General features: G+C 32.9%; 1 protein-coding gene across 1 annotated transcript in view; it reads left to right on the forward strand.

Annotated features, from left to right (window-relative positions):
- Nucleotides 1–468: 468 nt before the first annotated feature.
- The window catches only part of LOC106680540 (U-scoloptoxin(01)-Er1a), a 23,100-nt gene continuing 10,087 nt past the window's right edge, over nt 469–13,481 (forward strand). The window contains exons 1-2 of the mRNA XM_014420317.2: nt 469–554; nt 8,754–8,938. Coding sequence (XP_014275803.1) covers nt 521–554; nt 8,754–8,938 — 219 coding nt within the window. The 5' untranslated portion in view covers nt 469–520. The remainder of the gene's footprint in view (nt 555–8,753; nt 8,939–13,481) is intronic.

Genomic DNA, 13,481 nt, shown 5'->3' on the forward strand with positions numbered 1-13,481 from the left:
TGATTACATATTATATACGAACGTGCTTTTCCTTCCCGTGGAAATGTCACCTGGAAAATCTGGTTGGAAAATTTCAGATTTTGACCCTCCCCCTAATAATTTATTTTAGCGACGACCTAATGCCCTAATTAATATATTCATTATCACTTCCAACTTTTATAATACATTTCTATATATTTTTTATTTATATTTTATATAAATTTCTTTATATTTTTTTTACCTATCTACTCAATCATATAATTACTGCTGAAGACTTTTTTTATTTCATGATACGGTGCACATGAGAATGAATACCTTAGTCTCGATGTCAGTGTGATAGGCCTACAGACTATATAGTTATAAATAAATATAATCATAGAATAAACATTACATATAATTCAGTCTCCCTTAGCAATTTTCCCGTAGAAATTGTTGGCGAGCTGAAAGTGGTAAATTTCGCCCTAAGGTCGAGGCACCCCCACCTCGTCATTTAAGATTTGACCATTCATTCCAGTTCCCCAACTCAAACTGACCCGGCAACATGAAGGCAGGTACCTTAGCCTTCGTTCTTTTATGTAAGTAATTCATTTCACTATGATTGTTAAAAAAAAAAAAAAAAAAAAAAACTAAACGTGTATAAATTATATTAATGGGTTCATTGGCGCAATAATTTCCATTCGTGACGCCACGGTAATGTGATTGAAAATAGTTTGGGGCTATTTTTATTGTTATAGGTAGTTAAAAATACAAACTTATGTTACATGTAAAAAGAGTATAAATCTAAATTTTAAAATTTAAAAAAAAACCAACATATGCATAGATTTTTTCTTCTTTTTTTTAGTATTAGGATCAATAGTTTTTCAAACTACATCGGAGATAGATTTGTAAGATATTTTTATACTATTGCATTTTTTAATTTATTAAAAAAATAAAATCGGATTTATTACTTTTTTTAAAGGTAATTAAAAAAAACTATAAATCAGAAAAAAAGAAGTTAGATAAAAAAAAAATTAAATAAAATAAGTTCCCAATACTGTCTATTTGTCCATTTTTCACGCAGAGAAATCCTGACAAAAAGAAGCTAAAGATATATTTTATTGTTTTTTTAATTATGGAGGTGTAAATACTTTGTATCACCTCGAAAAAAGTAAAGAGGAAAAAATAGAGGTTTTTTAGTCATTTGTTCTCTTGTACAAATACATTTTTAACTGTATGTCCATATCTGTACTTGTATCTATATGTATATTTAATATGTACATATTAATTATTTTTACTCATTCAAAATGAAATGATAGACAGTTAAAAGTAAAACTTAATCTTTCCAGCTGAGCCTAATGACTATGAACTAATTACATTCTTCTCTCTCGAGTTTAACGTATTCCAATATAGGCGCCAACAATTGTGGAATATTGGGAAGGGTTTAGTTTAGTGAAACAAAGTAACAGTATTGGATGGGAGGGGACATAGTACAGTATACATAAAGGATTAGCATGCATAGTGATTGAATCGTTCTGTAGCATCCAGCTAGGAAGTCGGGGAACAGACCCAAAACAGTTTGTATTTACTCACATGTAGAAAGATTTTTCTATGTAGAGATGTATGTGTAATAGCTTCTTATTTTATTATTTTTTCTATAATTAAGGAATAATGATAAAAGCCCGTTTATATGATTCAAGACAAAATATAAGTTATTTTAAAAGGTCCCAAGTGTAATTGTCCATAATCGGAATGCCAGTGAGATCAATAATGGACGTTCTGATTCTAAGGTTAAGAAAATAGATTACGGAGTACATTTTAAAATTCGATACTTTTTTTGCAAGTAGTTCACTATTAGTTCTTCCCTTCCATGTGCTAAGGCTCGGATTCCAGTTCTCTCCTGTAATGTATGGAGAATATTCCTTTCAAATCACTTAGTTATCCTTCCAAGGGTTAGAGCCCAGATCAGGAGCTGGCATTATCATGGCATTGTATACCCTTAGCTTCAGATGTTTAGAGAGTTTTTTTTTGTCAGTCTTACTAACGCCCTGGGGATCCCAGCTCAGTCATGATCTTCCAAAGACAGTTTCTGTCTACAAAATCATAAGCTGTTTTAAAATCGACAAATAAGAGGTGCACATCCTAATCTACTTCCCATCGTTTTTCGAGTATCTATTTTAGGAAGAAGATCTGGTCTACCGTGCTCTTTCCTCTCCTGAACCCTTCGTAGTAGTCCCCTATTATATTCTCATATCACCCAGATTTAGCAGGATATTGGTCATTATTCTGCGCGTCACCAGAACAAGTGCTATACCTCTATAATTGCCACTCTCAAACTTGGAGCTCTTCTTTAAGATATAACAGATTAGCCCTGTGTTCCAGATCTCAGGTATCCTTTTCTACTCCCATATTTTCTGGATTAGTTCTAATAACTTGGCTCTTAGAGGTTCTCCACCATCTTTGAACGGCTCCGATGGTAGGCTGTCTATTTCTGGGGCATTCCTTCTTTTAAGTCTGTCGATAGCTATTTTAACATCGAGAATATCCGGTTTTTCCAGCTCTAATGGGTCGAGGTCCTCAGTATAATCCTTGTCCTCAACGTTCGTGGGCTCTCCTTGAATCAGATTTTGCTAGAAATGCCCTTTTCAGACGTTTAGTATCTTTCCTCTGGATGCCGCCAGCTTGCCATGTTTTCCTCGCATTATCTTTCCCGATGTCTGCGTAAAACATGTATATATTTCCAGCCTGCCAGCTATCCTCAATAGCTTGGAATCTTTCTTTGAGTAATTCTCTTTTTTGCTTTTCTGATAATTTTAATTGTCTTTATTTTGGTGGCTGTATCTAGCGTTGTTTGGTCTGTTTTAGCTTAGCTGATGACTTTGATTTTCCTCCTTTCCTCCACTGCCTTTCCGCATTCTTCTGTGAACCACTTTTAGGCTTTCCGCTTTTTCTGATTACCTATTACTTCCTTAGCTGATTCTTTTAGCCTAGTTTCCTTCGTCTTGTTTAGCCTTCCCTTCCAGTATAAATTCGATGATTATAAATTTGAACTTTAAGGGGTAATGAGACAGTAGTGAGGAGGAATTTGGGTTTACATTCATTCCGACTGATCATTTAGACCAATCTTTCGACTTCAAAGATTATATATTATATGTTAAAACTCATTATTTTTCTAGATAAGGAGAATTTTGTAATCGAGTTAAATTTTCGATAAACAGTTCTCAACGCATCTATTCATTTTAGAGAAACAAGTTTTAGAAAAATAAAAAACATTTTTGGCTATTTGTCTGAGTGTTCGTACCAATTTTGTAGCTTTATTTTTGGTTTTGTAGGATTAGATAGATCCGACTGAAGCTTACTTGTAAAAGAAATACGGAGTAGTAAGAATAATTAATTTCCAATACCTCTTTTGGTCCGTTATGAACATGAAGCTTGTTTATCCATTATTTTGGCGTTTGCCTGATAGAAAAATTGAAATCAAAATCTTCCCTTTCACTCCCAAATCAAATTTTGAATGTATGGTATTTTGTTAATGCGCTGCTTATATGTTTTTGCTTATGTAGACGCAATATTCTTATGCATAATCTAATATTCTTCAAGATACATTTACTTCTTCTTTCTCTTATATTTTTGTTATCTTTTTATCTTATATTATGTTTTTTTATGAGTTTCTAAATAATTTTGATTTGTATAATTACTGTTTTGGTAAATTGGCTTCCTAACCTAGTAACTTCTTAAACCCATTGCAACTAGGCATTGTGAGGTTCCGGTTCATAGTCTCGAAGACTGCAAACGTAATTGTTTAAAATGGTTTAGATCCGGCTTAGAAGCGGAGGTAAACGCTATTTCAAATTGTTCTAAAGGCTTTGACCAACCGATATGGGTAGTTGTTGGAACATAATCCACAGGATATCAGGTTACCTCTGTCGTTCTTGGAGGAACAAACATCTAGTCAGCGGATTTGTTCTTCAGTCGCGGAATATTATTAAGGATACTGCAGAACAGGATGTCATTGGCTTAGATTGGTTGTAGTAACGTGGTTTTGAGAATCGTGACATGTGTTTTATTGTAACTACTTTTTTTTTTCAGTGTTTAATGCAAGTGGGAGGATGTTAGGGTATAGGAGGAGTCTAGAGAGGATCAAAACTGTTCTGAATCACCTTATATACACTTCTTCAAAAAAAAAGATATTAAACCCTCAATGTAACACTAGATTTTTTTTTATATGGCAAAGCATTGAAGGAACCTAGTACCCTTAGCATCGTAGACTAAAATTTTAAATTCATACAATGTAAAACTTATATACAACCAAGATATCATCGTAATTAACCTAACCTACAATCATAACCTATATAACCTTAATAAAAGACTTTTCATACGATAAAAGCGGTCGGACCGTTAAACTTTCTACGCGCGGTGATTGCAAACAGAACTATTGCCCATTAAAAATAATGCCAGTGAAAGCAAGCTAATTATTTTTATGTACATAAAGCAAATATTTTAAGTTTAAGTTAAAAGAGGTTTTAAGAATTCAAAAAATATTCATTCAAAAAGTTGCAACGTTATACATTATTTCAAGGAAAAACTGAATTTTCCATTAAAATTATGCAATTGACGTTTTAAGATTTTTTAAAAAATCGTTTAAGATCAAGCCCGATTTATTAAATAATATATACGCTTAAACACTTGAAGTCCGTTTACATAAGGGGACCTGTTCTGCCGAACTATTTGTCAGTGTGTGAAGGTAGACAAACTATATTCTTTACGAACTTTTGGTTTCCGTTGAAAAAAATTTGTTCGATTCCCGAACAGTGCTTGAGTATTAGCCTGTGTATCGAGGGCAAGAATCTTTGCTCGCTAGTTTGTAATTAGAAATCCTCCAGATGGTAATGAATCATTTTTCATTGTTTATTGATTGATTACTTCGTGAATTTTTTTTACAATATTTTGCAGTGATTGTTGATGGTTGCCTTGCGAACCTCGGTTCGCTAAGCCTTTTAATTATCATTATTACCTATTTATTTGTATTCACAATTTACTTTATATCATCCTGATTATAAAAAAATTCCATATCAATTCTTTGATAAAAAACTTAATGAGAAGATATTTCCAAATTTCATCTTATTAATTTAATTTAACGTATAGACACAATAAACAGGTTAAAAGTGAATTCGCTTTTAAAAGAAAATCTTCCAATAAACTACGGATTCAATTTCGATCCTGAAAGAGCCATTCTGACGAAAGGTACCATTGAGAAACCAGGTGATTGCAGTATAATTCAGGAATGTGGCCACTTCCAGTCATTGGAAAAAATAAAAAAGGCAGTATCTGGCAAAAACGATCGTTTTAGCAGTCATAAATTAACTTCATTATATAGAAATTTAATATTTTATGGGATAAGAACCTAATTTTTGATCATCTAAATTTCTAAGAGTCACAGACACACCATAATCATTTCTAACCCTTCTGATTAATTTATTATGATTTATGTAATTATGAATTCGGTAAGTGAATCAAATCAATCATTTCAGGATGGTAGAACAATTGTTCCGGATATTTAGGCAAAAAAAGGCGGAATAAAGCTTCTGAATCTTTCTATTTAATTTATTATTTCTTATTTTTTAGGGAATGAATTAAAATTCAATCACGTTTTAGAGAACCAAAATTACAATCCTCAATTAGAATTTTGAGTAAATAATTTTTCGATGATAAAGAAACGATATATTTCAACTACCAAAAATCAGATTTCATGTTTTGACATCAAAAATATCAACAAACTACAGCTCATCGAATTGTGAATTCATATTAGTTTGATTGGGTTTATCGTACATTTTTCAAAAGTAAACTCCTTAAAAGTAATGATATTTAATATTTTTTACTATATATATATATTTCTTAAACTTCATGAAATGTTTGTTATATTTCTATTTTTAATGACTGAATAATTCGATAAATATTTAGCAATTTATTGCGATTGATCCAAATTAATCATATCCAACTAACTAATTAATACTTTTAATTTAAAAAAGAAAAAGTCCTTTCTATAGTGCTATGTTTCTAGCTAATAGAACAGCATTCCTCAGGACGAGGGGAGTTCCAGAAATATCATTTATTGTATATTTATATATTTTTATTAATTATTTATTTCTGTTTCTTCGTATACATCCCTTTACCCCTAGGAAAAGTCTAGCCGGCCTCTTTGATTTTTAAGGTTCCTTTATCTCATCCCGTTTCTTGCCAGCTCTGTTTATTCCCAATTGCTTTATTGCCTACTCTGGAAGAGAACATTCTCAGGTCTTCCTGACAATAACAAGCCGGATATACCCTTGCTTCCCCTGTACCCTAAGTTGGACCTGTTCTGCAACCTATCTGAGTTGTTTCCTCAGGGAGGAAAGAATCTGTTTTTGAACTGCCAGCGATGAGCCTGTTTTTGAAGCGCACCCAATTGGTAAAGTGAAAATATTCCTACGTTGAATTGGCCTAATTTTTAATATTTGAAATACATTTCTTTAATTAAACAATATTCTTTTTTTAAACCAGTATTGTATACTTAGTAGCAGAAATGCTGAGTAACCTATATTTATAAATTTTTTTGTATACTCCACCTGTAAGTAAATATATTTTAGGTTATATAGAGACAAATGCTTAAAGCTAACTATGACTCAGTTTTTTAGTATAACGAAATTGTGACGAAATTTATAACCTATTTGCTCGATTCTAGATACTATAATAGCTACATGTACAAGTTAGACCTTGACTAGATAAGACGAGGTGTTGGCCAAAGCGGCTTTGAACTTTGATATCTTGTCATTATCATATTTTGATACGGTTCAATGCAATTCACCTACTGGCTCAGTATCCCTAAGGGGAACAATGGGAGTCTAAAAAACTTCGTTAGTTGCTATTCTGTTTCAATCTTCAATTCATTTATAACAGAAAAAACATGTATATTTAGTATACATTTATAGTAATCTAATACAAATAAGAAATGGTACAAATTTTTTAATATTTATACAAAATAAAATAAAAGCAAGATATCGGTTAATAAAGGTATTGTTTTAGTTCTATAATTAATTCATTTTATTTTGATATTAATAAGTGTTAATTAGTACCACACTCATTCATTATCGGCGCAACAGACATTGTTTCAAGCACTACGTTAGCCAGCACAACTCCTCTTCCACAGTCCTCCCTGTGTATAGCTCACCTGATTGATTCCTGTTTAGTTCAGATTCTTGAAGACGCTGTCCTTCCATCTTCCCTTCGGTCTTCTTCGAGAGCTTACTACATCAGTGCTTTCGTAATACGGTTGTCGGACTGTCCCCGCCTCACCCATTCTGATTAGGCCCTGCAACCTAATTCGTTATCCTCTCCAGAATCGCGGAACACAGAGCTTTTCTAGCCGAGGGAGTTGAGGCATAGGCCTCGGACAACTTCGGAACTGCAGTGACGCCGGTTAGAATCCTTACCCTGGTTAGAATAGGGTTGTAGATAACCCCCTCTTCCCTCCTCAGTATGTCAAAAATGCCCAGGTAGGGGATAGTAAAAAATAAAATAATCGTCAAATACCAAGAAGAAGATTACGTTTATAGAGATCATTTCTTAATATCAACGAACCATTTTCTTTCCACAGGTCCATAAATGCATATAATTATTTATCCAGAAATAAATCTTTTCCAGTAGCCATGCGACTAGTCAATGTCTGATCGATTCGAATTTGTAGCTATCTCCTTTGCAATAAATTGTAAGCAAAATGGGATATTACCATTGCTCCGAAAATATATTTTGTAGTTAATAATATTAGATAATCAGACCTCTTAAACAAATAGAAGGTTTTACCAACGGAAGGATCGATGCGGATACCATAACATCGATCGGATACCACTTTCCGCCGACTGTCAAATCCAAATTCGCAAGATCAGCATTAACGCAACTAACCCGGATAAATGTGGTCTACCCCTCGGACGTTTACTAGAAGTTTAAGGTCTTCGTTCTTTAGCAAATCCAAAAACATTACTCGTCCTCTATGCCACCAAATAATTCGTCAACTTGCATGTTGGCATTCGCGTTAAATTAAAAAATAGCTCCTCATCCACAGCTCAATGAACAAATTATTAATTTCCTTTTATTTTTCTTCTTTTGACAATCGGTCGAATACTTGTCTTCTTGGATTTCTTTTTCAACGGGAGTAACAGAAGTACTTCTTCTGAACAGAAGTACTTCTACTTAGGAAGGCACTAGATAAATCAATTTCTTCCAGAAAATTAGATTCCATATTCAATAAGGTAAGGTATGCTTCAATGTTGATAAAGAATATATTCTGCTTAAGTTAATAATAATTAAAGACACATGAATTTGTAAGACTAATTTTAAAATTATAAAATAAATCTATAATATTTTCCATAATTACATTATAAAATTTCTATTTCAAGAGCCGTTGATTTTAGCTGCAGCCCTAGTAGTTTAAGAAGTTCAGCAAACTGCACAAGTTAATTACCTGACCTTTCTTTCAGATCTTATTGGTAAAAACAGACAATATTTGCAGTGGTTTTCAAGATAAATTCAGCTGCAAGAGATTTTAACTAAGAATGTATACCAATAATTTAAAAAATAAAAAAAAAGAACATTATTTAGGAATACCTAAAATTTCTAAAACTTCCATAGTTCCTCATCTCTTAAACAACTATTAATTAAAAATAATATTAGTGTTTGTTTTAGTGCTAGTTAAAAGAACCTCTTTATTTTAAATTTAATAGTATAATACAATTTATATAGATATGTATAATATTGGATTGCAGTAGCCTGTACGGCGTACGCGGGGCACTACTACAACGCCGATGGGACCCCCCACGACCCCTACCACGACCTCCACTTGCCACACTACCCGCCGCTATACCCGACCTACTCGGCCGTACCCAGGACGGGCTTCAGCTGTGAGCAGAGAGAGTGGGGCTACCACGCTGACGAATCTACCGGATGCCAGGTAATCAACGCTATAGCCACAAGTAGTCTCTAAGCAATCAACTAAATTAATAAGACAATCACTGAATCATATTGGGAAGAAAGCAGATTATATTAGTTAACATCATTCAATCTCAACAAGATTTTTAGTGAAGGAAACATTTATAGTAGATCTTACCTAGAAGAACCTTATGAGTGTGAAAGTAAAAAAAACAGGTAGGAAGTGCGATATTGATTTAATGTATGCCGACGTTTCGGCCTAAGTTGTAGGGGTAACCTTTATCTGAATAAAGGTTCCCCTAATGGTTAATAATAAAAATTAAATAGGACTTTTAATAAAAGTCCTTTAATGGTTTACCCCAGAGGTAGACGAATAGAAAAGTAGATCCAATTTGTTTGGAACAATATTTGAAATACTTCAATTTACGTATTTAGTTGTTCTAATTTATCTACCTTAAACTGTTATAGTTTCAGAAGTTAAAAATGGAGTTTTATAGTTTAAAACGGAATAAAAAATTATTATTATCCTTATGTGCTCATTGTTGACCGTGGCTTGATATGAAAGGAAGATGGTCAGAGAGTGCCAGCAGGAGTGAAGATTACTAATAAGTGGTGATTGCTAGAACTTTAGTGCCAACGTTTCGACCTGAATTCAAGGCCTTCATCAGGGCTAAGTATGAACAAGATAACAACCATGTTAGATTAAAAATGAAAAAAGTGCAAAAAATATAAAATAAGACAAAAAAAATATATGAAAACCAAACTAATACATATATATTAAATGATGAAATATTTTCTATTCAGATTCGGGGTATTTACATGAAAATTATTACATGAAAATTAACCTGAATATGTACTCATATTTTTTTTCGTTTTCTGTCATATTATTCATACTGTATTAGGTTGTTCTTGTTTTACTGTTTTTATTTTGTTTTCTAACAGGACTATTATCTTGTTTTTACATAGCCCTAAAGAAGGCCTGAAATTTTGGCTGAAACGTTTGTTCAATAATATAAGTACCACTTATTAGTGTCCTTTACTCCTAATTGCACCTCCGACCGTCTTCTTTTCACTCAAAAAGTCATTCAATTAAATTTTTAACATAACGCCTTAATCCATTCTTGTCTTCTGAGAGTACACTTCACCGCTTTGCTTCAATAGTGAGATGTCTAACTAAAAATCATTTTTCAATTAGTTTTGATTAAAATAAATTCCAACAAATCCTATCAAATTACGTTTACCCTACGTCGTAAACCTACTGACTGCCCTACAGTATACTTCAATAATGTTGCCCTTACCCCTGTAGAACAGATCCGCTACCTTGGACTACATCTGGACAAACGACTAACCTGGAATCTTCACAAGACTGAAACGACAGGAAACTGCACATCGATTTCGACTATTACAGCACTTACTAGACAAACGGTCCAAACTTCCAATTCATTACAAAAGACTGATTTACATGACAATTATAAGGCCAATCTGGACGGACATACGGCGTTGAGGTTTGGGACTCCACTTTGAATTCCTCTCGTATCCAATCCTTACAATCCAAAATCCTTCGTAAAATCCTAAATGCTCCCTACTTTGTCACAAATAAAATCATCCACAAAGACCTTATTGTTCCATTTGTAACCGATCTAGACCGAACCAGATATTATCCCTTCCATTATAAACTGTCTAACCACCCAAACCCACTAGTTTCTAACCTTGCATCCTCTTCCATTCCTGACAATCCTCCGAGCCGTCTAAAAAGAAGATGGCTATGAGATCTGCTAGTGTAAAAACGTCATTAGAGTGCTACCAATAGGTAGTTTCTCTACATGCTTGTACCATACCGTTATGATTTCCTCAAATTTACTTGATGTATGTATATTATGTACAGTTGTAAATATCAATAATAAATTTAAAAATAAAAAAAAAAAATTGTAGGATTTTATGTTTCCCAGTTTTTCTATATGAAAAGAATTTAATTCCATAAAAGTTAAAAAAAAATTTGCTTTATTTTTTGGTTTGCTTTGCAGTATCACTGAGTAAAAAAAAAGGGTACCAAATGCACAATTCCCGAAAAACTGGTTTTTGATCGTAGCACCAAAACGGCTTGATTTTTATGAAACATGCCTTGTATTAATTCCTTAATTAATCACTTTAACTTGGCAGGATTGGAATAAATCACTGCAAAAGAGTAGAAAAAAAGTAATGAAGAAGATAAAATTGTATTTGTGCTAAAAAATAATACAAATTTTATCGTAAATTATATATGCTGACACTTCAAAGGTATTTTTATTCCATAAGAAACTAAGAAAAAATCTTCGAAACCAGACTGTTATTAGTACAGGCAGTATATTGAACTTTTAAAACTATACATCATGTTTTTTTAAAAGAATCTGGACATGTGCCAATGAAAACCCGTTTTATATTTTTATTAGTTTTGGAGTAATTTGACAACTATACATCTCCGGGGACATTTCAGATACTCGTTTGGAAGATAAAACTGCCTATTATCCAATTGTTGAACCTTTATCAGCGAATATACACCAAACATTTATTTTATTGAAAGTTGTAACCAAACTGGTTTGCAGTTTAAAGTAAACTGCAGTTTGCTACCAGATATGTAACACTGTGGTAGAGAACAAAGAAGTGGGAACATTTATCAAGCTAGAAATTTTCAAGGCAGTATATCTACCCATACCTTCGTATGGAGCGGAGAGTTGGATATTAACAGACCGACAAGAGAGCAGAAATCGGCTGAAGAAAAAAAAAAAGAAATTTGAGCGAAGGACGATTGGAAAAACAAGGAGGGTTCGAGTTCGCAATGAAAGAATTCGTCAATAACTATAGATAGCCCCACTGAAAGAGCTCCTGGAAACTCGTCAACTAATTGGTTGGCCATGTTATCAGGATGGATGACCACAGCGATACTCTCAAGGCCATAGAATATGTCCCAGATGGTAGAAAACCTAGCCGCCTTAGGATGTCATATCTCGGCTACATTTAGCGACTCTGTTGGGCGAGGGGAAAGGTCCTCCGACAGGAAAGGAACCTATCAAGAAATAGGGAAGAATGAAATTCCAGGCTGAATGCTCCTCTATGCTGAGTGGCAATAAAAAGGGAAGCTCTAAGAAGAAGAAACCAAACTAATCAGGAAAGTCCTGGAAATGGGGGTCACAACAAATAGTTTATCGATTGTTTTTTACAAAAATAATATTTTGTTATAACTCATAGCGTTTAGACATATTCCGTATAGAATAAAAAAAGTTCTGTCCATGATTAAATTTGTGTTTCTAACTTACGTTTCTATTAAATACGTATTTATTATTTTATAATTATTTAGATGCAATCACTGTCAACTGTTTTATTGCATTTCAACAAAGCTGATCAGTTTAATGAATGGCTGATGAAATTACTGTTTTGATTTTGTTGAGCTTCAGTTGAAGAATAACTATTTTATAAAATCAGTTGAGATTGTGCCAGGTAGTATGAAAATAGCCAATGGATTAATTTAGAAAATTAGTTAAATTACGTGTATTATTAATAAGCTGATTTTCACATGTATCATGGAGCAGCAGTATATTGGTAAAAATCAACTAATGTTTTCACGTTCTCCTAATATAATCCAATGATTAATAACTGTTACAGTTACAATCAACTGTAACAGTTATTTTTAACGATTCCACCATTAATCGCTTCATTGCGACCTGTGAACGGTGATTGTTCTCGAGCTATGAAATATTAGGTTTTTGCCCTGTTAAGTAATTTAATTTTATTCATCTGCTACCCGAAGTATATCCTCTGAAGTTTTTTTATTGTTCTTTTTTGGGTTCCCATTTTAACACATTATTATAAGAATAAGTTCACTTGATATGAGGTGAGATAGTGTTATGATTTTTTCTTTTTCGTTATTTTTTTAACTGTTACCCGTTCACTTTTTTTACACTGTATGAAGCGCTTAACGCATCCTGTATTAAAAAATGTGGCGACTCTACTTTAAAAACCGAGTAGAGGCTGTGAGCGAAAAATTGTTCGCCCTTCTTCCTAACACCTCAACAGGAATTATTATTGCTTGATAAATATTTTTAAAAAATTTCAGTCTGCCAAAAAAAAGTGGGATTTTTTATGGTAAATTTAAAAGTAAAACAAAGAGGGTACTTTGTATATGCGCCCTTAGCGGGGCCGAATTCAATAAAATACAAAATAAATGTGAATGAACAATTAATTACATAAAGTGACACTTCCGACCATTCAATTTTACCGAAAAGGTCTATAGCAACAGCCCGAACATACACCTGTCTTAAATAAATACATCAACTGACATCGGTAGTCATCTTCAGTTCAAAAAATTATTCTGCTGTCGACCTTTAGGAGACATTGTGGAACCAGTAATGTTATTCAAAAGACGACTTTTTAAATTTAGTATTTTTTAAAACACTGCGAGAGACAAAATGTTTTTAAAACTCGGATTAATATCTCTATCCTCTACAATTCTCGAAGAATGAAAAAAATATATAAATCGATTGCAAGACTTCTTTAGAAGAAACTACGAAGAATACAAATGAAATTTTTGT

This window comes from Halyomorpha halys, unplaced genomic scaffold, assembly GCF_000696795.3.
Source record: "Halyomorpha halys isolate HHAL.00 unplaced genomic scaffold, Hhal_1.1 Scaffold18.1, whole genome shotgun sequence".
Lineage (NCBI taxonomy): Eukaryota > Metazoa > Arthropoda > Insecta > Hemiptera > Pentatomidae > Halyomorpha > Halyomorpha halys.